General features: G+C 43.2%; 1 protein-coding gene and 1 long non-coding RNA gene across 4 annotated transcripts; one reads left to right on the forward strand and one right to left on the reverse strand.

Annotated features, from left to right (window-relative positions):
• Positions 1 to 781: 781 nt before the first annotated feature.
• On the forward strand, positions 782 to 27,016 carry LOC115143914 (uncharacterized). Of its 3 annotated transcripts, XR_003865736.2 has the most exons (5): positions 782 to 2,002; positions 5,232 to 5,337; positions 5,583 to 5,674; positions 24,962 to 25,060; positions 25,338 to 27,016. It is a non-coding gene; the product is annotated as an uncharacterized LOC115143914 (long non-coding RNA). The 3 variants fall into 3 exon arrangements; XR_003865735.2 differs by lacking the exon at positions 782 to 2,002 and having other exon boundaries at positions 4,329 to 5,337; positions 25,338 to 25,745; XR_010459274.1 differs by lacking the exons at positions 782 to 2,002; positions 5,232 to 5,337; positions 5,583 to 5,674 and adding an exon at positions 23,147 to 23,236 and having other exon boundaries at positions 25,338 to 25,745.
• Positions 6,459 to 23,644, reverse strand: LOC115143912 (chondroadherin-like). Its single transcript, XM_029684376.2, has 4 exons — positions 22,487 to 23,644; positions 14,049 to 14,212; positions 13,764 to 13,910; positions 6,459 to 7,782 (listed from the first exon to the last, which is right to left on the reverse strand). Exons 1-3 carry the CDS (start codon positions 23,270 to 23,272, stop codon positions 13,769 to 13,771), a joined length of 1,092 nt encoding a protein of 363 aa, XP_029540236.1. The 5' UTR covers positions 23,273 to 23,644; the 3' UTR covers positions 6,459 to 7,782; positions 13,764 to 13,768.
• Positions 27,017 to 27,232: the final 216 nt, after the last annotated feature.

Consider the following 27,232-nt stretch of genomic DNA (forward strand, 5'->3'; position numbering starts at 1 on the left):
CCAGCGTTTTTCCAGCGAGAGTGCTACAGTCAATATGCTGATAGAATTTAGGTAGCCATGTTCTCAAATTTGCTTTGTTAAAATCCCCAGCTACATCAAATGCAGCATTGGGATATATGGTTTCCAGTTTACATAAAGTCCATTGAAGTTCCTTGGGGGCCGTCATGGTATCGGCTTGAGGGGGGATATACACAGTTGTGACAATAACCGAGCAGAATTCTCTTGGGAGATAATACGGTCGGCATTTGATTGTAAGGAATTCTTGGTCAGGTGAACAAAAGAACTTGAGTTCCTGTATGTTGTTACAATTACACCACGTTAATCATGAAACATACACCCCCACCCTTCTTCTTCCCGGAGAGATGTTCTGTCGACATAATGCACAAAAAAATCCAGGTGGCTGTACCGACTCCGACAGCATATCCCGAGAGAACTAATCCCTGATGTCTCCCTGGAAAGTAACTCTTGCCCTAATTTTGTCTACCTTGTTATCTAGAAACTGGACATTAGAGAGTAATATACTCGGAAGCGGTGGGTGGTGAGCGCACCTCCAAAGTCTGACCAGAAGACCGCACAGTCTACCTCTTCTCCGGCAGCGTTGTTTTGGGTCAGCCTCTGGAATCAGTTCAAATACCCTGGGTGGTTCGGACAAAAGGATCCGCTTCGGGAAAGTTTGTATTCCTGGTCGTAGTACCAGCAAGTTAACTTCGCCTGATATCCAATAGTTCTTCCCGGCTGTATATAATAACACTTAAGATTTTCTGGGCTAACAATGTAAGAAATAAGAAAAAGAAAACACTACCTTTAGTAGTGGTTTCATTGCAGCAATTCCACCATGAAGGCCTGATTCCCGTAGTCTCCTCTGAACAGTTGATGTTGAGATGTGTTCATTGTACTTGAACTCTGTGAAGAATTTATTTGGGCTGCAATTTCTGAGGCTGGTGACTCTAATGAACTTATCCTCTACAGTAAATCTGGATTTTCCTTTCCTGTGGCAGTCCTCATGAGAGCCAGCTTCATCATAGCACTTGATGTTTTTTGCAACTGCACTTGAAGAAACTTTAAAAGTTCTTGAAATTTTCCAAATTTACTGACCTTCATGTCTTAAATTAACGATGGACTGTCATTTCTCTTTGCTTATTTGACCTGTTCTTGCCATAATATGGACTTGGTATTTTACCAAATAGGGCAATCTTCTGTATACCACCCCTGCCTTTTCACAACACAACTGATTGGCTCAAACACATAAAAAGGAAAGAAACAGGCACTCCTTTTGATTGAAATGCATTCCAGGTGACTACCTCATGAAGCTGGTTGAGAGAATGCCAAGAGTGTGCAAAGATGTCATTAAGGCAAAGGGTGGCTACTTTTTATGGTTACTACATGATTTCATATGTGTTATTTTATAGTTTTGTTGTCTTCACTATTATTCTACAATGTAGAAGATAGTTCAATTAAAACCCTTGAATGAGTAGGTGTCCAAGCGTTTGACTGGTACTGTATATCTAGTTTTTATTGGTCTGCGAGCCTACAAAAGGGGGGCTGGCCTGTGGCCCATCCCTGCTTTATAAGTACTATTTCACTCAAATGTCTCTTTCCATTCCTCTGTCTCTTTCATCAATGCTGTTGTGAATCTATGAATCACTTTCTAGTGTCCAGTTATGCATTGACTGTGTTCCCTTATGGCTCAGGTGGACCAGGCTGCTGCAGGCATCCTGGCCCTGGGTTTGAAGAGGGGGGACAGACTGGGCATGTGGGGACCCAACACATGAGTGGGTCCTGTTCTAGTTTGCCACAGCCAAGGCTGGCATCATACTGGTATACACTGACACTGATGGCACGTAGAAGGAGGAATCTTAATGTGGGAAAAGTGTTAGTTTTTGCACCCTCTACATGTGTACATTAAAGAAGATGTTTTCAGTGGTTATGTTTTGTTCTCTCTGACAGACGTCTGTTAACCCAACCTATCAGGTGCAGCAGTTTCAGTTTGCTTCGAAGAAAGGTGGGTCATTTGAGTTGGCAGTCATTTCATGTCATATATTTTGTTCAATGAGAACAGTACTGGGTGTGGTACGCTTAAGTAGGATGGGCCGCTGATTGCTTTTGAAACATTTTATGATGATGATTATTTTTTATTTTTTTCACCTTTATTTAACCAGGTAGGCTAGTTGAGAACAAGTTGTCATTTGCAACTGCGACCTGGCCAAGATAAAGCATAGCAGTGTGAACAGACAACACAGAGTTACACATGGAGTAAACAATTAACAAGTCAATAACACAGTAGAAAAAAAGAGTCTATATACATTGTGTGCAAAAGGCATGAGGAGTTAGGCGAATAATTACAATTTTGCAGATTAACACTGGAGTGATAAATGATCAGATGGTCATGTACAGGTAGAGATATTGGTGTGCAAAAAAGCAGAAAAGTAAATAAATAAAAACAGTATGGGGATGAGGTAGGTAAAATTGCGTGGGCTATTTACCGATAGACTATGTACAGCTGCAGCAATCTGTTAGCTGCTCAGATAGCAGATGTTTGAAGTTGGTGAGGGAGATAAAAGTCTCCAACTTCAGTGATTTTTGCAATTCGTTCCAGTCACAGGCAGCAGAGAACTGGAACGAAAGGCGGCCAAATGAGGTGTTGGCTTTAGGGATGATCAGTGAGATACACCTGCTGGAGCGCGTGCTACGGGTGGGTGTTGCCATCGTGACCAGTGAACTGAGATAAGGCGGAGCTTTACCTAGCATGGACTTGTAGATGACCTGGAGCCAGTGGGTCTGGCGACGAATATGTAGCGAGGGCCAGCCGACTAGAGCATACAGGTTGCAGTGGTATAAGGTGCTTTAGTAACAAAACGGATGGCACTGTGATAAACTGCATCCAGTTTGCTGAGTAGAGTGTTGGAAGCTATTTTGTAGATGACATCGCCGAAGTCGAGGATCGGTAGGATAGTCAGTTTTACGAGGGTAAGTTTGGCGACGTGAGTGAAGGAGGCTTTGTTGCGGAATAGAAAGCCGACTCTAGATTTGATTTTAGATTGGAGATGTTTGATATGAGTCTGGAAGGAGAGTTTACAGTCTAGCCAGACACCTAGGTACTTATAGATGTCCACATATTCTAGGTCGGAACCATCCAGGGTGGTGATGCTAGTCGGGCGTGCGGGTGCAGGCAGCGAACGGTTGAAAAGCATGCATTTGGTTTTACTAGCGTTTAAGAGCAGTTGGAGGCCACGGAAGGAGTGCTGTATGGCATTGAAGCTCGTTTGGAGGTTAGATAGCAGTGTCCAAGGACGGGCCGGAAGTATACAGAATGGTGTCGTCTGCGTAGAGGTGGATCAGGGAATCGCCCGCAGCAAGAGCAACATCATTGATATATACAGAGAAAAGAGTCGGTCCGAGAATTGAACCCTGTGGCACCCCCATAGAGACTGCCAGAGGACCGGACAGCATGCCCTCCGATTTGACACACTGAACTCTGTCTGCATAGTAATTGGTGAACCAGGCAAGGCAGTCATCAGAAAAACCGAGGCTACTGAGTCTGCCGATAAGAATATGGTGATTGACAGAGTCGAAAGCCTTGGCAAGGTCGATGAAGACGGCTGCACAGTACTGTCTTTTATCGATGGCGGTTATGATATCGTTTAGTACCTTGAGCGTGGCTGAGGTGCACCCGTGACCGGCTCGGAAACCAGGTTGCACAGCGGAGAAGGTACGGTGGGATTCGGGATGGTCAGTGACCTGTTTGTTGACTTTGCTTTCAAAGACCTTAGATAGGCAGGGCAGGATGGATATAGGTCTGTAATAGTTTGGGTCCAGGGTGTCTCCCCCTTTGAAGAGGGGGATGACTGCGGCAGCTTTCCAATCCTTGGGGATCTCAGACGATATGAAAGAGAGGTTGAACAGGCTGGTAATAGGGGTTGCGACAATGGCGGCGGATAGTTTCAGAAATAGAGGGTCCAGATTGTCAAGCCCGGCTGATTTGTACGGGTCCAGGTTTTGCAGCTCTTTCAGAACATTTGCTATCTGGATTTGGGTAAAGGAGAACCTGGAGAGGCTTGGGCGAGTAGCTGCGGGCCGAGGTTGGAGTAGCCAGGAGGAAGACATGGCCAGCCGTTGAGAAATGCTTGTTGAAGTTTTCGATAATCATGGATTTATCGGTGGTGACCGTGTTACCTAGCCTCAGTGCAGTGGGCAGCTGGGAGGAGGTGCTCTTGTTCTCCATGGACTTCACAGTGTCCCAGAACTTTTTGGAGTTAGAGCTACAGGATGCAAATTTCTGCCTGAAGAAGCTGGCCTTTGCTTTCCTGACTGACTGCATGTATTGGTTCCTGACTTCCCTGAACAGTTGCATATCGCGGGGACTATTCGATGCTATTGCAGTCCGCCACAGGATGTTTTTGTGCTGGTCGAGGGCAGTCAGGTCTGGAGTGAACCAAGGGCTATATCTGTTCTTAGTTCTGCATTTTTTGAACAGAGCATGCTTATCTAAAATGGTGAGGAAGTTACTTTTAAAGAATGACCAGGCATTCTCAACTGACGGGATGATGTCAATGTCCTTCCAGGATACCCGGGCCAGGTCGATTAGAAAGGCCTGCTCACAGAAGTGTTTTAGGGAGCGTTTAACAGTGATGAGGGGTGGTCGTTTGACTGCGGGTCCGTAGCGGATACAGGCAATGAGGCAGTGATCGCTGAGATCCTGGTTGAAGACAGCGGAGGTGTATTTGGAGGGCCAGTTGGTCAGGATGACGTCTATGAGGGTGCCCTTATTTACAGGGTTGTACCTGGTGGGTTCCTTGATGATTTGTGTGAGATTGAGGGCATTTAGCTTCGATTGTAGGACTGCCGGGGTGTTAAGCATATCCCAGTTTAGGTCACCTAACAGAACAAACTCTGAAGCTAGTTGGGGGGCAATCAATTCACAAATGGTGTCCAGGGCACAGCTGGGAGCTGAGGGGGGTCGGTAGCAGGCGGCAACAGTGAGAGACTTATTTCTGGAGAGAGTAATTTTTTTAATTAGTAGTTCGAACTGTTTGGGTATGGACCTCTGTTAATGTCTTAATCTGTTAACGCACAGTATGGACCTGGAAAGTATGACATTACTTTACATTTACATTTACTTACATTACTTTTCATGATAATGATGTTGATGTTCATTGGTGGTAATAAGTGTTATGCAGTTGTAATGCAAGCAGGTGAATGTAATATTCTCTTCTTTGCTGGTTTTGACCCAGGTGGGATGCAATGCCATTATGTGCCCGACCCAGTTTAAGACCCAGAAGTACTGTGGCATTCTCAGATAGAGAATCCCTGGATCTATCCCTGGATCTGTCAAGAGTGGTATGACCACACTGATTTCTTCTTTTGATGAATTCTCAACTATCAGTTACATTGAGTGATGGTCAAAGCACAATCCCCACAAAAAAACTGCATCAGGTTCTGGAGGGTACAACACTTTGAACATTGCAGAAAGAAATATCTACAATAGAGCTGGCATGATTCCCTATGCTACACGGTTGAGGCGTGTCTGGGACACGTTGTGTTTTGTGCCTCAATCAAGTTTTTCCACTCTTCCACCCCCCCAGGTGTACCTTTGTCTACGGCAATCCTACTATGTACATCGACATGCTGGGCCAGCCTGACTTGGCCAAGTTCGACTTGTCATCAGTGGAGGGAGGTAAGAGATCCTGTTTAACTGGTTTCTGTTCTAATCATATTCTTGAAATCAAATGTATTGAACATTAGTTAGGATGGTGATTGATTGGGATGAAATTCTGCATACTCGGGGGTCCTAGAGGACCAATATTGGAATCTTGGAATTGATGATAGCAATTAGATGATTGGTAGATGATTTGGTAATTAGATGATTTGGTAATTGATAATTAGTCTTCAATGTTAGTTAGTTTGTTTCTGCATTTTAGGCATCATGGCTGGTTCCCTGTGTCCACCTGAAATAGTGAAAGTAATTTCTACAATGGGCGTTAAAGAACTCTTAGTGAGTAATGTTTTTCTTAAGTTAATTGATTATTTGGATATAAGTGATTGTCCAGAGCATTCACTCACATGGTTTCCCTGTCCTGAGTCAGTCCCTGGTTAGCAGGGAAGGATCAAAACGAACAGTGAACTGGCCCTTCAGGACCGTCACTGCAGTTAATATATTTTTTCGTTAGAGGGAGACATTTTAATGCGCAAACGTCCCTCCAGATTCATCATTGCAGGGTTGTTGGCCGACTGTACTGCATGTGTTTGTTTTAGCCCAGCACTAACACACATGCTTCTACTAATAAGCTACAGATTACGATTTTGATTAGCTGAATCGGGTGTATTAGTGTTACGCTGGGACAAAAGCTTGCAAACCCTGTAGCTCCCCAGGAGCAAGGTTGGCTATCCCTATGATATTGTCTCTCTGTTAATGTCTTAATCTGTTAACGCACAGTAGTTGAAAATGGAATCAAGACAGACAAGGTTACATCTTTATTTCTTAGATGTTTATTGGATGTGAGTTGTTCACTTCCAAAAGTCAAAAAAATACATTTATGATGTTCAATATACATAAAAAAGAAGAGCCAAATCTTAAGAGTTATGATACTCGCAGAGTATGCTTATGCTTATATGATGCTTATAGACAATCCATTGACTTAGCAGTAAAAAATATATTTTTTCAATGTCAATCAATTACTTGAAATGAAATGTAACACAGAGTGTCTGGGTGTGTCCGCTAACAAATGAAGCATTGCCACAGCAGGGTGGATGGAAAAGGCAAAATATTTAGTATATTACTTATTTAGTCAAAGACATGACACCCCTGCCACCTTTTCTCATATCCATTTTGAACTGTACACCATTTCCCCCTGTGATAACAGATTTAAATGCATTGCAAACCCTTTTAAACTTAATTAATGTAAGAATAAAGTATCTTTGTATCTCTAGGGAGATTGTCCTTTGTATGTATTCATTCGTTAAACGAAAGATACTGCTGGAGAACTGGAGTCCTCTCTTTGTTCATGTCGTCTCTGACTGTTCCTTCTCAACTTTGACCTGCCATCGCTCCGTTGTCTCATAAACCCTTTCAGAAAAAGTCCTCAGCCGCCTGCGCTGTGATGTATCGTTTACCTTTGGTCAGAGTTTGAGAGGGGTCACGCTACGTCGACGTCCGTTTTATGGTCACAGTCCTTTTAGGATGTTTTCTCAGTCTGACAGAGAATTTCTCACAGGAGAAGCGAGACAGCGAGACATGACCAACGGAGTGACCCATAGTTGGGGAATTATGTAGGCCATTGCTGTGGCAGTAGGCGGCAGGGTCCTGAAAGGTGAAGGTGTAAAGCTGAAGGTGTGAAGGTGTAAAGCTGGCTTCGAGGAGAGTCAACATGGCTGTTTGTCTATGTGTTGGTTGTAGGACGCTTGACAAATTCCTCAGCCGTTGAAAAGAGAGTGGGATGAAACAAAGGTGTGTGTTTGTATTGATAAAGGTTGTGTGTATGTTGTGTGTGTGTGTGGGTTGTGTGAATGTTGTCTTTTAACTGAACCACACAATTCTTCCACTTGTGTACAAGTGTTTTCTTGAGTCTCTGCTTCGTGTAAGCCTTTTGGTTTTCTGTTTGTGTGTTTTGTGTGCATGTGTTTGTGTCATGTATCACTTCCTGTGTGTACATGTGAAATTGAGATTTGTCAGATAGTGAGTTGGACAGTCTTGAAGTAGCAGTTAGAGTTGCTTTATTTCTTTCTTTCTCTGCACACGTACAGAGCCCGTCACCTGGACAGGCCTTTCCCCTCAGGCAGCGTCTCCTGTAGAAAGACAAACATCAGCAGCCAAATCAAACAGTCTGCCCTCCTACTAGTCAACGCCATGACCGGGACACTTTGTTCTGTTCTGGACAGGACACCAAGGCCAAGATGGAAAAAGAACAGCCAGGGGACAGACTCTGACGAGCAGACAGAGAGTTCTGAGGGAAGGAAGAGGGAAAGGGAAAGATGAACGTCAAGCTAGGCAGGTCCCAAACCATCCCCTGACATTAAGTGCTACTGTCTCAAGCCAAAGTCATTTTGTGTCCTACACACACAAATTCCTTCCTTCATATGAATACAAGCTGTGAGGAAAGCATTGAAGCCTGAAAGGGACCAGCAAAAATATGAAATGTGTAGCACAATCAAAACCCTTTGTCAAGATGTACTTCGGTAAATTCATGACTTTAAACTCTCGTAGGTCTGATACTGAGAAACTCATAACCCGGTGGGCACACCACGTCATTGCAGTATGGATAATTGGGTAATTTTGGTTGAAACATTGATCAATAAGATTTCAACCTACAGTGCATTCGGAAAGTATTCAGACCCCTTCCCTTTTTCCACATTGTGTGACGTTACTGCCTTATTTTAAAATGTATTAAATAAAAAAATCCTCATCAATCTACACACATTACCCCATAATGGCAAAGCAAAAACAGTCCACTTGCGGTAAATTCAATTGATTGGACAATGATTTGGAAAGGCACACACCTGTCTATGAGAGCAAAAACCAAGCCATGAAGTCGAAGGAATTGTCCGTAGAGCTCCGAGACAGGATTGTGTAGAGGCACAGATCTAGTGAAGGGTACCAAAACATTTCCGCAGCATTGACGGTCCCCTAGAACACAATGGTCTCCATCATTCTTAAGTGGAAGAAGTTTGGAACCGCCAAGAGTCTTCCTAGTGCTGCTCGCCTGGCGAAACAGATCAATTGGGGAGAAGGGCCTTGGTCAGGGAGGCGACCAAGAACCAGAAGGTCACTCTGACAGAGCTCCAGAGTTCCTCTTTGGAGATGGGAGAACCTTCCAAAAAGACAACCATCTCTGCAGCACTAAACCAATCAGGCCTTTATGGTAGAGTGTCCAGGTGGAAGCCACTCCTCAGTAAAAGGCACATGGCAGCCCGCTTGGAGTTTGCCAGAAGAAACAAGATTCTCTGGTCTGATGAAACTAATATTGAACTCTTTGGCCTAAGTGCCAAGGGTCATGTCTGGAGGAAACATGGCACCATCCCTATGGTGAAGCATGGTGGTGGCAGCATCCTGCTGTGGGGATGTTTTTCAACGGCAGGGAATGGGAGACTTTTCAGGATCAAGGGAAAGATGAACGGTGCAAAGTACGGACAGATCCTTGAGGAAAACCTCCTCCAGAGCGCTCAGACTGGGGCAAATGATTACCTTCCAACAGGAAAATGACCCTAAGCACACAGCCAAGACAACGCAGGAGTGGATTCGGGACGAGTCTCTAAATGTCCTTGAATGAACCCGATCTAACATCTCTGGAGAGACCTGAAAATAGCTGTGCAGCGACGCTCCCCATCCAACCTGACAGAGCTTGAGAGGATCTGCAGAGAAGAATGGGAGAAACTCCCCAAATACAGGTGTGCCAAGCTTGTAGCGTCATACCCAAGAAGACTCGAGGCTGTAATCGCTGCCAAAGGTGCTTCAACAAAGTAGTGAGTAAAGGGTCTGAATACTTATATATAATGTAATATTTCAGTTACATATACATTTGCAAAAATTTCTAAACACTGTTTTTACTTTGTCATTATGGGGTATTGTGTGTAGGTTGATGAGGGGGGAAAACGATTTAATCCATTTTAGAACAAAGGGGCTGAATACTTTCCTTATGCCCTGTACATTCACTCACTCAAATGTCTTTACTCTCAAATGTCTTTACATTTACATGTGAAACGTAAATTGAATTTCTAAAAGCACAACCAAATTACAAAGGAAAAACAATGTCTGATTTTTGGTTTAGTTGTCAATTCAAATGTCTATCACTGCGCTTTCAACCCATTAAAAGCACAGCAAAGTTCAAATGGTAATACAATGTCAGATGTTAGGTTTATTTATACAACAGATTCATTTGTTATCATTGTGCTTAGTTTTATAGCAGAACCAAATGACCTGGATTGCAGTTGAGATTACATTAAAAGTGCATATTGCAAGTGATCAATGGCAGTCAAGATTCTGAGCAGATCTCCGCAGACCTTGAACATACATGCTTTATATGATTACAATAGAAGAAATGTATAGTTACAGTAACCTCAAATGTGGCCATGGTTGTGTGACTCATTTTAAGGTTCAATTTTACATTAGTTTGTAAGATACTATTTACTGTATTACAAAAGTAATATTGAATTGTTTGGTTGACAACACAACCAAATATCAACATTTAAAGGTGATGTATCTACTGCTTGGAAAGTTCCATCTAAGCCACTGGCTTAATCCTATTCTTTAACCTTCATTTTTGGTTGCGTTGGAGACGTGAATCCAACATATCATTTGTTACCTTGTTGAAAAGTTAATAGGTTATTTATTGTATTTCAAAAGTGATATTGAATTCTATTGGTTGTCAACGCAACCAAACAACATTTGAAGGAGATTTATCTCCTGCTTGGATAGTTCCATCTGTGCCACTGATTTAGTATGGCTTTAATTTCAGTTTGTTGACAAGTTAATAATTGATATGTTGGATTCAAGTCTCCATCTCAAAATAAAATTGAAGAATAGGACTAAATCAAACTTTAAAGCACTTTAAAGTGGCAATATGTACATTTTTAGGCAACGTGGCCAAAATCACATAGAAATATGAGTTATAAATCTATCATTCAACTTGAAAGCAAATCTAAAGCGGTAGATCAGTTCTATATAAGCCATTTCTATGCTTCCCATTCTTAATTTTTGTTTGTACACCAGCTTCAAACACCTGAAACAACAATATTTTTTGATTATGGAAAATATATTTCACAGCGGTTTAGATGGTACAATAGTTCTCTACACTATACTAGCTTATTTTGTCACACAAACTGAAATTAGGCAAATTATTAGAGACTTAGCAACCAGGGAATGGGGCAGTGATTTCTGCTCAGTGCAACATTAAATAAAGTTTGATTTGATTTAGTCCTATTCTTTAACTTCGATTTTTTTGGTTGGATGGAGGAGTGAATCCAACATATGAATTATTCATTTGTAGGCCAACTGGAATTAAAGCCAGACTAAGTCCAGTGGCACAGATTAAACTTTCCAAGCAGAAGATGCATCTCCTGCAAATGTTGATATTTGGTTGCATTGACAACCAAATAAAATTCAGCGTCACTAAATATAATATCATACCATTTTAAATCAGCAAGGGCCTGAAATCGTAAGTCTATTGTGTTGTCTTTTTTTGTTGAATTCGGGGTTGAATTTAAACAATAGCTGTTAGGGTTGCAAATGATATATATGCCTAAATAGCATGATTGATGATATACAGTGCCTTCAGGAAGTATTCACAGCTCTTGACCTTTCCACATTGTCTTGTCTTAGTGCCTGAATTTAAAATGTATTAAATGTAGATTTTTTTTGTCACTGGCCTAAACACAACACCCCCATAATGTCAATGTTTTTCAAAGTATTCAACCCGTTTGTTATGGCAAGCCTAAATAAGTTCAGGAGTGAACATTTGCTGATAAGTTGCATGGACTCTGTGTGCAATAATAGTGTTTAACATGTTTAACATGATTTGTGGATGACTACCTCATCTCTGTACCCCACATATACAATTATCTGTGAAGTCCCTCAGTCAAGCAGTGCACAGATTCAACCACCAAGAATAGGGAGGTTTGCCAATGGCACCTATTGGTAGATGGATAAAAATGAAAAAAAAGCAGATATTGTTGTTGTTGGATATATATTGAGCATAGTGATTAATGACACTTTGGATGGTGTATCAATACACACAGTCACTACAAAGACACAGGTGTGCCTCCTAACTCTGTTGCCGGAGAGGAAGGAAACCGCTCAGGGATTTCAACAATGGTGACTTTAAAACTGAGGATGGCTCAACAACATTGTAGTTACTTTACAATACTAACCTAATTGACGGATTGAAAATGAGGAAGCTTGTACAGAATAAAAACATTCCAAAACATAAATCTGGTTTGCAATAAGTAAAGTACAGTAATATTGCAAAAAATGTGGCAAAACAATATATTTCTGTCCTGAATACAAAGTGTTATGTTTGGGGCAAACCCAACACAACACATTACTGAGTACCACTCTCCATATTTTCAAGAATAGTGGTGGCTGCATCATGTTATGGGTAATGCTTATAATTGTTAAGGACTGGGGAGTTTTACAGGATCAAAAATAAACAGAATGGAGCTAAGCACATGCATAATCCTAAAGGAAAACCTGACTCAGTCTGCCTTCCACCAGGCACTGGGAGATTAATTCACCTTTTAGCAGGGCAATAACCTAAAGCCTAAGGCCCTCTCTGGAGTTGCTTACCAAGAAGACAGTGAATGTCCCTGAGTGGCCGAGATACAATTTTGACTTAAATCTACTTGAATAATCTATGGCAAGACCTGAAAATGGTTGTCTAGCAATGATCAACAACCAATTTGACAGAGCTTGATTTATTTGATTTTCTTAAACATAATGGGCAAATGTTGCACAATCCAAGTGTGGAAGGCTCTTTAGAGACTTACCCAGAAAGACTCACAGCTGCAATTGCTGCCAAAGATGCTTCTACAAAGTATTGACTCGGGGGTATGAATACTTGTATAAATAAGATATTTCTGCGTTTCATATTCAATAAATAGGCAAACATTTTCTACAGACATGTTTTCACTTTGTCATTATGGGGTATTAAGTATAGATGGCTGAATTTTTGTTGTTGTTGATTTAATCCATTTTGAATTCCGGCTGTAACACAACAAAATGTGGAATGAGTGAAGGGGTATGAATATTTTCTCAAGGCACTGAGTGTTAAAGTATGGTCACATTTCATTTCCTCTGTTAAACCACCCTTTGGAATGATTTTTTCTCACCAATTTCGTGATACGATCTTGTCTCATCACTGCAAGGACTAGAGAGAGGTGAAGGTCGAGACTCATACGTCCTATGACACATGACCTGCCAAGCCGCGCTGCTTCTTAACACACTGCTTGCTTTAACCCGGAAGCCTGCTGCACCAATGTGTCGGCGAAAACACCATCCAACTGACAACCAAGTTCAGCTTGCAGGCACCCGGCCGCCACAAGCAGTCACCAGAGCACGATGAACCAAGAAAATCCCCCCCGGCCAAACCCTCCGCTAACGACACCTTGCCAATTGTGCACCACCCCATGGGGCTTCCGGTCATGGCCGTCTGTGACACAGCCTGGGATCAAACCCGAGGCTGTTGTGGCACATCAGCACTGCGATGCAGTGCCTTAGACTGCTGCTTCACTCGGGGCTGGTCAAATGTATTTTATTTTTAAGTGGAGATCTCTCAACTATCATTCTCACAATAGCACATTGGTAATAGCCAGTGAAAATATCATAGCTGGGCTGTGCTTGGTTAAAACCCTGGATGGGAGACCATAGGTTAGCTGTAGATAAATCAATTATCCAGGAGGTGCTGCCCAGCCCATAGTATTTTTCTGATAGTGGATATAACGTTGAAGATCTGGCATGGTTTTAACGGTACAAATTCAACATATTTTATAGGGTTTTCTATGTTGAAATTTGGTTAACATGATGACAATCCTGTGCTTGAAATGTCACCCTCAAAACAACAGTTTAGGTTGAAGACCTTTTTCAAATCCAATGTATTTTCCACATGAATTCCACTACACAATACGATGACAAATTACATTGAAACAATGTTGATTCAACCAGTTTGTGTCCAGTGGGAAGCTTGCTAGCTTCAGCTCATAAATTCACTTAACTGAGGTTTACTTTCCTATTTGCGGACTAGTTTTGTAATTTGTAGAGTCATCGACAGTCAGATTACCTCTTTTAATGGCGCGTGCCCTTCTTGGCTCTCTTTGTCTTGACTTTGCAGCTGCTGAAGGCAGAACTGTCTCTAATCTGCTTTCCTCTCTGTGAGGATGGAGATGCACAGAGCGCATCAGGGCGCTGGCGGCTAGAGTCCATCCACCTAGTGGGGGGAAACAGAGAGAATTTGACACAGGGTCTCGGAAAAGGAGAGAGCATTTTCCAATTACTGAAGGAAAAGTGTGGTACATTATGGCTACCACGTTTGTCTTGTTAGCCAGGTTAAATATGAGCTCCTTACTTGCGCAGAGGGGCAAGCATGCAGGTGCAGCTCCAGGGGTTGTTGGAGAGCGTGAGGTTGGTGATAGTAGTGAACTCCAGGCTGTTGGGGAGGGACTTGAGCTTGTTGTTGTCCAGGTGCAGAGACTTGATGGCCGTCACTCCATTGAATGCAGCGTCAGAGAACTAGAGGCAGAGATACAGACACAGTATAAGAGGCTTTTTAGTTTCATTTGAAAAAATAGACTTTGACAAGATATTCCAAAACATAACCCAGAACAGTCTTGTCCTTCAAATCCAAAAGTAATTTATGTATAATAGCTTCCCACGGCTCATTTGACATCCGTGAATTCAACTATTGAAGTCCCCAAAATCAACCAATATGTCAGGTAAATCTCCCCTTTCATTTAGCAGAAGCTTTTCTCCAAAGCGACTTACAGTAGTGAGTGCATACATTTTCATACTGGTCCCCCATGGGAATCGAACACACAACCCTTGTATTGTAAACACCATGCTCTACCAACTGAGACACTCTCACAGGGCATTGAGATCACACCAAGCCTGCTGATAGATGGATGTAGAATTTGTTCTACCCTTGCAGTTAGACCTCATCCTTAATATCTGTCAGAGGGCAGACCGAGATGTTTGGTAGAGGGAATCCTTTTTTTCTTCTTCCTACAGAAGAGTCACTCTGTCATGAAAGCCTCCACTCATAACTGGTTCCTGCAGCGTTGCTTATGTAAACTTGACTGTCTCACCCCTCTCTTCTCCTAAACTTCATATGTGTTTGTGAGGCCGCTAAAAACTTCACAGAGGTGCAAGATGAACTGATGCTCACCATGTCAAGTTTGGCTCTTCTAGCAGGAGGAGAGAGGGAAGGAGGTCCGGGGGCAGCTGTGAGAGGAGGGTGGACTTTGCTTTGGGTGGGATGAGTTATGTATGTCTATAAGAGATGAAGCTATTGATTGAGGCGTCCTTTTGGAAATTTCCACTGCGGAGGGTCGTGAGCACCGAGGTGGATGTTTCTGGTAATTTGAGGCAATGGAAGATGGATGACTTCCAGCATGGTCAGGTTTCTCTCTCTCTCTCTCTCTCTCTCTCTCTCTCTCTCTCTCTCTCTCTCTCTCTCTTTTCTCTCTCTCTCTCTTTTCTCTCTCTCTCGGAGCCACTCCTCTGCCAGGAAGGCTTGCAAAGGGCCCAATTGTCCATTCAATTCAGGGGCGATGTACAAGCTAAAAATACCTGTCCTTCATGGGCCACGGAACACCCTGCCTCTATTTACCTCTCTCCTAAACCTTACTGACCTGTTTGCAGGATCCTCGTGCTGAGGGCAAAAAAAAATCACAAAGCGGAAAATAACACTTGTGTAAGAATTAGGCTGGGACATGCTTGGATATGGCCAAGCAAAAACAAAACACCTTAAAAATAATGTCCCCCGCCACCCCAAAAACCTCAACATCTCCCGCTGCTTTCCCCTCACTCTAACTCACAGGTATACAGTCTGCCAGAGAGATGTCTTCATACTGTAGCATGGATACTGTGCACTCAAACATTAGATTCACTTCTAGTATTGAATGAACTTTGAGTTTGGAATGTATGCAGCAAGGTAGTCCCTCCATCAGTATATGGAGTTATAACGGGCAGTGTGTTCATTGGGAATTAGGCAGAAAAGCTCTCATCGGAGTCTCTCTCAAGGTCTTCTCATCTCTCCACTCAGGCCTGGATTGGGGTTGGTCAGTCGAGGGAGATAGCGATCGTGCAACCTCGTTACATTTTACATTGTTACGCTATGAGTTACTAGATGAAGGGTTGGCTGTGTTATCTCTAGATAGGAAACAATTTCCAGTGATACCTGGACTGTGCCTGCTGTTGTTCCATGAACTCTTTTGCCTTGGGGTGTCTGTATGATAGTTCAAACTTCTCTGCCATAGACTGGAGCGATTATAGGGGACATCTATGCATCACTCTATTTGTAAATAGTGACTCCCCAAAGGATGGAAACTAGCCAGATCTTAAAAGCCTCTTCAGATTGCACTTAAGTGTAATGAGGCAATCACCCACCTCAAACACCAACGTGAACCTCAGGAATGATCAATCACTGCGTCAACACCGCCCCCTCACTGTATGGTCAATGATATCTTGGGCTATCCGTATGTGCCTTGGGGAACCCCTATGTGATGGTGTGTTTGGGTTTACAGTACATGCTGAAGAGTTTGGTCCATACCAGCGGTTTGTTATGATGCTACTAGGTGATTGTTTGATTGTTTGTATGTTTGATGTACATTCCCATGTATTTCCTTAATGTAAAGAGCAGGGACCTCAGCACTCCAACTCCACTTCTTGTCCTCACAAAGCTAGATTGGACCCCCAATCTTCAACACCAACTGTCCACCAACCAACTACATATGGGAATGGAGCTACACAATACTAAAACACCAATGCTCTTTTACCACTGTGCAAAACTCCAGACCCACACAATCTCAGATGCAGAGTAAACTAAAACGAAAACTAATCAAGAAAAAAATATGTTGTAAACTGATAGAAAATAATTAACCCATTTGAAAAACTAACACTATACTGAAACTATGTTTGCCTCCAAAGAAAAGTTCAAAGTTAAATAAAACCATTATGAATTATGTTGTATAGTTAATATTTGCATTTTTGTATGGGGGGGTCACATCTTGCATCTGAGGGGCAGTAATACGTAAGGTCATAGATTAGGGGTTCTGTTAAATCCACATCACATAAGATCAGCTTTACAGCGTGATTAAAATTTAAAGGCAATGTTTCCACTTTAGCGGAGACACCATTCGCGGTAACCGCTGCATACTGTATGTCAGCTCAATCGGAAATTACCTTAAAATTTCAATCGCAGAATTTCTAATGCTGAAGCGTTGAATAGAGCCCTAGATTTAAAAGGAATAGCGCCGAGACTGGTGCAAAAAATATGGTGAAAGGGGACTCTCTCGCCCATGTTTACACCAATCCAATGCTTTTTCACTTAGTACATGTAAGAACAATCAAGTTAGCTCCCTAGCAGATTGTTTCCATGTTAGCTAGGGATAGTGATGCACAAGCTAGGCCTATTTGTAACATCACCATCTCCTAGCCATATTTACCCGCTAGATTCAGTAGCTTGAAAACCCCAGCCTCCCAGGCAATGCATTCTGTCCAACACTGCAACTAAATAATATAAAACTATATAGAAATATTTTTACTAAATAAAAACTAGGAATAACACAAAACTATAATAACCTTGACTTTTGAAAGATGCTCTCTTTTCACCACACCATACCCCAAGCAGAGCAATCAGGATCAAAGAACACAATCAACTGTTTTTTTTGTCAAATAAAATAAAATTTTATTTGTCACATACACATGGTTAGCAGATGTTAATGCGAGTGTAGCGAAATGCTTGTGCTTCTAGTTCCGACAATGCAGTAATAACCAACAAGTAATCTAACTAACAATTCCAAAACTACTGTCTTATACACAGTGTAAGGGGATAAAGAATATGTACATAAAGATATATGAATGAGTGATGGTACAGAGCAGCATAGGCAAGATACAGTAGATGGTATCGAGTACAGTATATACATATGAGATGAGTATGTAAACAAAGTGGCATAGTTAAAGTGGCTAGTGATACATGTATTACATAAGGATGCAGTAGATGATATAGAGTACAGTATATAAGTATACATATGAGATGAATAATGTAGGGTATGTAAACATTATATATTAGGTAGCATTGTTTAAAGTGGCTAGTGATATATTTTACATCATTTCCCATCAATTCCCATTATTAATGTGGCTGGAGTTGAGTCAGTGTGTTGGCAGCAGCCACTCAATGTTAGTGGTTGCTGTTTAACAGTCTGATGGCCTTGAGATAGAAGCTGTTTTTCAGTCTCTCGGTCCCAGCTTTGATGCACCTGTACTGACCTCGCCTTCTGGATGATAGCGGGGCGAACAGGCAGTGGCTCGGGTGGTTGTTGTCCTTGATGATCTTTATGGCCTTCCTGACATCGGGTGGTGTAGGTGTCCTGGAGGGCAGGTAGTTTGCCCCGGTGATGCGTTGTGCAGACCTCACTACCCTCTGGAGAGCCTTACGGTTGTGGGTGGAGCAGTTGCCGTACCAGGCGGTGATACAGCCAGCCAGGATGCTCTCGATTGTGCATCTGTAGAAGTTTGTGAGTGCTTTTGGTGACAAGCCGAATTTCTTCAGCCTCCTGAGGTTGAAGAGGCGCTGCTGCGCCTTCTTCACGATGCTGTCTGTGTAAGTGGACCAATTCAGTTTGTCTGTGATGTGTATGCCGAGGAACTTAAAACTTACTACCCTCTCTACTACTGTTCCATCGATGTGGATAGGGGGGTGTTCCCTCTGCTGTTTCCTGAAGTCCACAATCATCTCCTTAGTTTTGTTGACGTTGAGTGTGAGGGCCCTCACCTCCTCCCTGTAGGCCGTCTCGTCGTTGTTGGTAATCAAGCCTACCACTGTTGTGTCGTCCGCAAACTTGATGATTGAGTTGGAGGCGTGCGTGGCCACGCAGTCGTGGGTGAACAGGGAGTACAGGAGAGGGCTCAGAACGCACCCTTGTGGGGCCCCAGTGTTGAGGATCAGCGGGGTGGAGATGTTGTTGCCTACCCTCACCACCTGGGGGCGGCCCGTCAGGAAGTCCAGTACCCAGTTGCACAGGGCGGGGTCGAGACCCAGGGTCTCGAGCTTGATGACGAGCTTGGAGGGCACTATGGTGTTAAATGCCGAGCTGTAGTCGATGAACAGCATTCTCACATAGGTATTCCTCTTGTCCAGATGGGTTAGGGCAGTGTGCAGTGTGGTTGAGATTGCATCGTCTGTGGACCTATTTGGGCGGTAAGCACATTGGAGTGGGTCTAGGGTGTCAGGTTGGGTGGAGATATGGTCCTTGACTAGTCTCTCAAAGCACTTCATGATGACGGTAGTCGTTTAGCTCAGTTACCTTAGCTTTCTTGGGAACAGGAACAATGGTGGCCCTCTTGAAGCATGTGGGAACAGCAGACTGGTATAGGGATTGATTGAATATGTCCGTAAACACACCCGCCAGCTGGTCTGCGCATGCTCTGAGGGCGCGGCTGGGGATGCCGTCTGGGCCTGCAGCCTTGCGAAGGTTAAATGTTTTACTCACCTCAGCTGCAGTGAAGGAGAGTCCGCATGTTTTCGTTGCAGGCCGTGTCAGTGGCACTGTATGGTCCTCAAAGCAGGCAAAAAAGTTATTTAGTCTGCCTGGGAGCAAGACATCCTGGTCCGTGACTGGGCTGGTTTTCTTCTTGTAGTCCTTGATTGACTGTAGACCCTGCCACATACCTCTTGTGTCTGAGCCGTTGAATTGAGATTCTACTTTGTCTCTATACTGACGCTTAGCTTGTTTGATAGCCTTGCGGAGGGAATAGCTGCACTGTTTGTATTCGGTCATGTTACCAGTTGTGTGTTTTTATTTCCCAACCGGGAGTCATGCTGAGACCAAGTCTCTTTCTCAGATGAACCCTGCATACACATCAATACACATCAAAAACATCAATATACACTATACACATTAATAATACACATCAATACAGTAAAAGCAAAACACAACCTTAGAAAATAAACAATTTGTTCAGTAAAAAGGTCCTCAATCAGCCTTTTGAATTGCCCTAGAGGCACCAATTCATCCAATTTTAGAGAGCCTTGGAGAGAAAGGTGCACAAAATCTAAAAGCAGATCTGTCACGTTCTGACCTTTATTTCCTTTGTTTTGTCTGTATTTAGTATGGTCAGGGCGTGAGTTGGGGTGGGCAGTCTGTTTGTTTTTCTATGATTTGGGTATTTCTATGTTTCGGCCTAGTATGGTTCTCAATCAGAGGCAGGTGTCATTAGTTGTCTCTGATTGAGAATCATACTTAGGTAGCCTGGGTTTCACTGTGTGTTTGTGGGTGATTGTTCCTGTCTCTGTGTTTGCACAAGATAGGACTGTTTTGGGTTTTCACGTTTCTTGTTTTTTTTTTTGTTAGTTTGTTCATGTGAAGTGATTTATTAAAACACGAATCAAAATAACCCGCCTCTCCGTCAATGGAAGAAATCCCTTACAAGATGACCTAACTCAATAGAGATGGAAGGGATCTCCAGAGTTTGCCATCCCTGAGACCGGGTCTGGTATCTCGTACGTCTATAAGTTAACAATGAAGTAAGGTACGACGGATGTTTATGCAGGAGGCTTTATAAAGAAAGAGTGCAATGCATCGATCTACAAGATTTTAAAGAGGGCCAGCCTACTTTCTGATACAGAGTATAGTGATGTGTACAGAACCTATTGCCTGTAATAAAGTATAGTGCGCTATGATAAACTGCGCCCAATGGCTTCAATACAGTAGCAGCTACATTCATATAGACAATATCCCCATAGTTTATGAACAGTATGAATGTTGACTGAATGATTTGTTTTGTGTTATTTAATGAAAGGCATGACCTATTCATATAAAATAAGCCCATTTTAATTCTTAACTACTGTAGCTCATCAACATGCTTTTTGAAAGATAGCTTTTCATCAATCCAGATGCAGGGACATGATCAATGAGGGCACCATACAATGTAAATCATCAGATACATTTTTAAGTGGTTTGAAGAATAACATATATACTTGGTTTTACCTGCATTAAGTACCAATTTCAGTTCAACAAAGGCTTTCGGCAAAGCAATGAAGGCAGATTGAAGCTCCAAAAAAAGAGGCTGGTCAACCATGGATGAAATAGCACACACAACAGTGTCATCTGCATACAGGTTTATGTTAATTGATTTTGCAGATATACCAACATTGTTTATATAGACAGTAAAATGTACAGGACCTAAAATCGATCCCTGTGGGATACCTTTTGTAATATCAAGGAAGCCTGACTGACAGGACTCAATGTGTTTTTTTCTGATGATGTTATTGATATTTATTGGAAAGGAGCTTATCACCTTCACCACATCTTATTTCATCTGTAGCCTAATAAACTGCATTTAAAAAAATTTTTTTTACTTAACCTTTATTTAAATTGGCAAGTCGGTTAAGAACAAATTCTTATTTACAATGATGGCCTACACCGGCCAAACCTGGACGACACTGGGCCAATTGTGCGCCGCCCTATGGGACTCCCAATCACGGCCGGTTGTGATACAGCCTGGATTTGAACCAGGGTGTAGGTAGAGACGACACTAGCACTGACATGCAGTGCCTTACAGCTACGCCACTTGGGAGCCCCTTTCCTGATTTCGTAGTGGGAAGACCATACAATATATCATTGCGTGACTCCAAATCGACTTCGATAAAATATTTCCACTACCATTTATCGCATAATTCATTTTACAGACAAAAAGATCCCACCATATCGAACGAATTGTACCGGCATTTCATATTTCCATCAGCCCGATCGTATCTTTTTCATGCACTAGCTAATTTATCCGCATCAAATGGTTGGATGATCACCTGGTTAATGATTCCGCAATCAGGGAAGCAGAAAAAAAAACTATTTTAAGCAAGGCATCTACAGTACAGTGGCACATCACAAGTAGAACGTTTTTCATCAACCAGACACAGAGATCCCGCTGGTCTCATCCTGACCACGTGTGGCCTGCTTTCTTCCCATATGGGTGCTTCCCATATGGGTGGATGTCATCATAAGGATTTTATTACCATACAATGAGACAGATGGGTAGAAAGCACAACAACCAAAGCATAAATATTGTCTTCGTATCCCACACTCTCGTAAACCTGAAAGGTCAGTCAAAATATGATGAATGGTAGAGATCGGCTTAACCACCTCCCATTACCACCTGCCCTTGGCCTACGGTATGTGACCACGGAACTGGGAGAAGAAAAACAACTTTTGACTACTGGAAAATGGGGAGTTGGCCAGTGTCAAGCCAGAATGTACATGTACATAAGCAAATGAAATATGGCAAGCCAGAACCAAAACAAACAAACAACAAGCCTCCCTAATCTGCAGGGCTGCTAGAATTTTTAGGACAAGAATATAGCTTTTTATATCATGGTGCCTCTAATCGTTGAGACCTGTGTTGCATGAAATTAAACTTGCAATGCTCTATCATAGTAATAGAATCATATACTGCTTCTACGCCATCCTACTATTGCATTGCCCTACTCTTAATCCAGGGCTGCCCAACCCTCTTCCTGGAGATCTACCGTCCAGTGGGTTTTCAGTCCAACCCTAATTTAAACACAACTGATTCTGCTAATTAGCTGCCTGTCAACAAGACCTTAACTATCTGAATCAGATATGCTAAATTAGGGTTGGACTGAAAACCTACAGGACAGTAGATCTCCAGGAAGAGGGTTGGGTAGCCCTGTCTTAAACTCTCAATTGCCAAACTCACCCTTCCAAACTCAATAAGCTCTTTGTGCAGCCATAAAAGTACCCCCCTCCCCTTAAACAATATTAGACTGACCTTTTCCAGCCCCATGCCATCCAGGTTCAGCTTCTCCATGTAGCGTCCGAAGCTCTGGAAGGCGTTGTCGGGGATGCTCCTCAGGGGGTTCTTGGCCAGGCTCAGTTCCTCCACCACTCTCAGCTTGCTCATGGCCAGGCCAGGATAGGTGGACAGCCTGTTCCTGTCCAGGTGCAGGATGGCCAGGTTCTCCACGTCGTCCAGAGAGCCCGGCTGCAGCGAGTTCATCTCATTGCCACTCATGTGCAGCCAGCGCAGGTCTTTGGCTCCGGCGAAGGTGCCTGGCTTGATGTCACGCAGCTTGTTGTCGTTGAGCTGCAGGATGAACAGGTTTATCATGGGTGAGAAGATTCCCTTGGGCAGGTCGCTGATGTGGTTGCCATCCAGGTAGAGGTAAGTGAGCTCGGTGAGGTCCTCGAAGGCACCTGGCTTGATGCTGGTGATCTCGTTGTTGGACAGGTAGAGGTAGATTAGCTTCTTGAGTCCCTTGAAGGCCTGGCCGCCAATCTCATGGAGCTGGCAGTGCTGCATGTGCAATGAGATGAGACCCTTGCTGCTGGCGAAGGAGCCAGTGGGCAGGCTGCCCAGGTTGTTCCTTTGCAGGTTGAGCAGACGGGTGGCCTCGGACACCTGCGGGATCTTCTTCAGCCCCACGTTGTCACAGATGACATGCTGCAGGTCCCCATGGCAGTGACACTGAGCCGGGCACTGGCTGGGAGCGCCCCAAACAGCCGGGCCGAGGACCAGCAGGCAAGTCCCCACCAACAGGAAGCTCACACACGGCATACTGACGCCACTACTCTGCTCAGTCTCTCCACCTGGTCTGTCTTCTGTCTTCTTGAGAGCTTCTTCTTACTGCTTGACAGGCACTCTAAGCTAGAAATTCCTCCAGAAAGCCTCAGGGAGATAGAAAGAGAGAGCAAAACGATTCAGAGAGGGAAGGCAAGAGGTGAATGGTGTGAAAGAGGGGGAGAGTGAGAGTGCACGTGACTGAGAGAGGAGGGCAGTGCAAAAAATATTCACTCCGGGCTTTGAGAGGAGGATGGAACGGCAGTCAACAGAACACAGCACTATTTATAACATTTATTTAAGGAAAAAATTGAGAAGGGCTTGCCAGGGTGTTACGTGGAGACCGCGGGGCTGCAAGAGGAAATCAAGTGTCTTTGACAGTTTAACCCTGCACATGCCGGAGGACAGGTCGGGGATCTTCCACTGACCATAGTCAGTCAATTTGACTAACTTCTGGTTAAACTTTGTAAAAAGCTTTCAGATCTTCTGCATGAGACATTTAAGCAAATAGTGTGTGTGCGTGCATACTTTTCTGTTGCTTGTTATGTTAAGCACGCAAACGATCTCTAGTTAATACTTGGTCATTTTAGTAATATAAGCAGAACAATTGTGTAAACATTGCACTCTCAAGAAGAAATCAAATACAGTGTCTTGGTGGTTCAGGCACTTTTGACTGCCACTATACAGTAGCAATGGTCTGTATACCTGTACAGGTTACCAGGGTTTTTGTTGGGTAGATAAGGAGCCCTCCACTGGTCGTAGTCATTGTCAGTCATTTCTAAAATATTTGCCTGAGTGAGTTAGTGAGTGTGCAGTCAGACGGCAGGTAAGAGGTTAAGGTGGCAGTGTTTAGGGTTCCAGATGTCTATTGTTTTTCAGTCTGTGGTCAGAGGAAAAGGAGCCCGTAATCGTCCCCAGATGGTTGGCAAGAGGCTGGACTCCTTTTCAATTCACAACAATGGGTGCGTTTATGAATCCGATGGACACTCTCATGATAAGTGAAATCTTGAGTTTACTCAACAAAACTAGCGGTTTATCGGGAACATCTTTCTCCTGGCTGTCCAAGTGAATTTCTCACCGTCCCCATCCCCAAACAGCTCCTGCAATGCTTCTTTGTTCACCAGTCATGACCCTACTCAGCCACTCTATCACTACTGGACTTACACCTGTGAGTTGAACATTTCACCCCCAGAGGGATGGGTTCATGTGGCAGCAGATCAATCATCTAGCAAGCGCTTCAAAGGCTGTTACCGATGGTGACTCTGTTGGTCCAGATGCCATGTCTTTGTCTTCACTTCCCTCTATTTACAAGTTGACCTAGTTAAAATGTGTCAATTTAAAAGCAGTTATCAAGAAAAGGTTATCAGGAAGACTCAGTCAGGGATGTAAACAGTGACACCTCACTGAGCTCCCATGCCCTGGCCTGCTGATTCCCCTCCTGCTCTTAGCTGACTCAGCTGGGCCCGGTGTGTGAACTGTGAAGTGCAGCGCTGACAGGGAACTCTCCACCAGACACTGGGCACTGGCATACAGGCATACTTTTCCATGCACCCTCAGTCACCTTATCCGACTACCTCTGCAAATAACATAACTTTTGACAGGGTTGTAGATAGTCATGAATAGTGGTGTGGTGATACTGTATGTTTAATTGTACTCTAACAGTGTGGTTTATTTTTTGATTGACAGATTGCCTATGGAACTATGGAGAACAGACATTCTGTGGCTTCCCATGAGACAACTTGGTGAGAAAGTCACAAACTTGGATGCATTACCAATAACTTAGAGGTACGTCTCATCTACCTGAGTCAATTTATGTGCATATGTTTGAATGTCTTAAACTTAAATATACTTCTTGTATATTGTAAAGTTGTATTGTCACGTGCACGAGTACAGTGAAATGCCTTTCTTCAAAGCTATGTCTATTAAGTATGCCTACACATGTACATGTCTTATCAACAAACATAGAACTGCTGAGAGCATGATTTTATTACCATGTGGTAAATGATTGCGGTAGAGTAGAGTAGACCCTAACCCTGTTGTTCTTACCACTGCTGTTTCTCAGGCTAAGGTAGTTGACCCTGGCTCTGGAGAGCTCAAGCCTCTTCAGGGACTACTGTATGATGCTGGAGTACTGGGAAGGCCGTTGCCAAGACAGACGAATGCATCACCAAAGAATCAAAGCCATTGTGTTGAACTCAATTGTACCAACATTTTTGCAGAACCCGTTGGACCAATGTTATGTTTTAGCAGGCACAGGTTAACAGGAAAGGGAGGCCATGTACAGCAAAGTGCCTTACACAGCACAGTCAGCTAAACAACGACAGCCAAAAGATTTTGCACTATTTTTAGGACCAACCCTGATTATCTTGTGACAGCCTTGAAAACCACCTCATCAATCTGTGACTGTGACAAGCTGTGACAATCTGTGACAAGCTGCTTTTTACACCAAATAAAGGTTTTACACTTTTTACCCATGTTACCAAATCTCTAGGGACCAAGAGTTGAGAGTTGAAGGACCTCTACCTGCCTTTTTACAGTGCATTCGGAAAGTATTCAGACCCTTTCACTTTCTCCTAATGCTAATCTTATTCTAAAATGTATTAAATAGTTTTTTTCTACACACAAAAGCCCATAATGACAAAGCAAAAACAGATTTTTAGAAATGTTAGCAAATGTCTAAAAAAAACGTAAATATTACATTTACATAAGTATTCAGACTCTCTACTCTACTTTGTCGAAGAACCTTTGGCAGCGATTGCAGCCTCGAGTCTTATTGGGTATGACGCTACAAGCTTGACACACCTGTATTTGGGGAGTTTCTCCCATTCTTCCCCAGGCCAGGTGATGAGCTGTGCCTGGTTTCCTCCAGACATGACGCTTGGCATTCAGGCCAAAGGGTTCAATCTTGGTTTCGTCAGACCAGAGAATCTTGTTACTCATGGTCTGAGAGTCATTTAGGTAACTTTTGGCAAACTCCAAGCGGGCTATCATGTGCCTTTTACTGAGGAGAGGCTTCCTTCTGGCCACCATTAAGGCTTCCTTCTACTATTCACCATGGCTTCCTTCTACCATTAAGGTGGTGGAGTGCTACAAAGATGATTGTCCTTCTGGAAGGTTCTCCCATCTCCACAGAGGAACTCTGGTTCTGTCAGAGTGACCATCGGGTCCTTGGTCACCTCCCTGACCAAGGCCCTACTCCCCAATTGCTCAGTTTGGCCAGGTGGCCAGCCCTAGGAAGAATCTTGGTGGTTCCAAACCACTTCCATTTCAGAATGATGGAGGCCACTGTGTTCTTGGGACCTTCAATGCTACAGAAATGTTTGGTACCCTTCCCCAGATCTGTGCCTCGACACAATCCTGTCTCTGAGGTCTACAGACAATTCCTTAGACCTCAAAGGCTTGTTTTTGTTCTCTGACATGCACTGACAAATGTGGGACCTTGTATAGACAGGTGTGTGCCTTTCCAAATCATGTCCAATCAATTGAATTTACCACAGTTGGACTCCAATCAAATTGTGCAAACATCTCAATGGATCAATGGAAGCAGGATGCACCTGAGCTCAATTTCGAGTCTCATAGCAAAGGGTCTGAATGCTTTCTAAAAACCTGTTCTCACTTTGGCATTATGGGATATTGTGTGTAGACTAACCCATTTTAGAATAAGGCTGTAACAAAATGTGAAAAAAGTGAAGGGATCTGTATACTTTCTTAAAATAAAACAAACTGCACCATTAAATGTTAGGCGTAGGTGTGTATGTTTTTATTTGGAGGACAGACGTTTTTTGCTTTTCCATTGAGCTCAGTGGAAGGTGGACGGCTGTTAAGCCTGTGGGACACCTCTCGAACATTCCTATAGAGGCATGCAGACATACAGCTGGTTAGGATTTCCTCTCAGGTTCATTTTTTCCACAATACATATGCTCTGCACATGACACTTGTCTGAGTCAGGTCTGCAAT

This window comes from Oncorhynchus nerka, linkage group LG16, assembly GCF_034236695.1.
Source record: "Oncorhynchus nerka isolate Pitt River linkage group LG16, Oner_Uvic_2.0, whole genome shotgun sequence".
Taxonomy (NCBI): Eukaryota; Metazoa; Chordata; class Actinopteri; order Salmoniformes; family Salmonidae; genus Oncorhynchus; species Oncorhynchus nerka.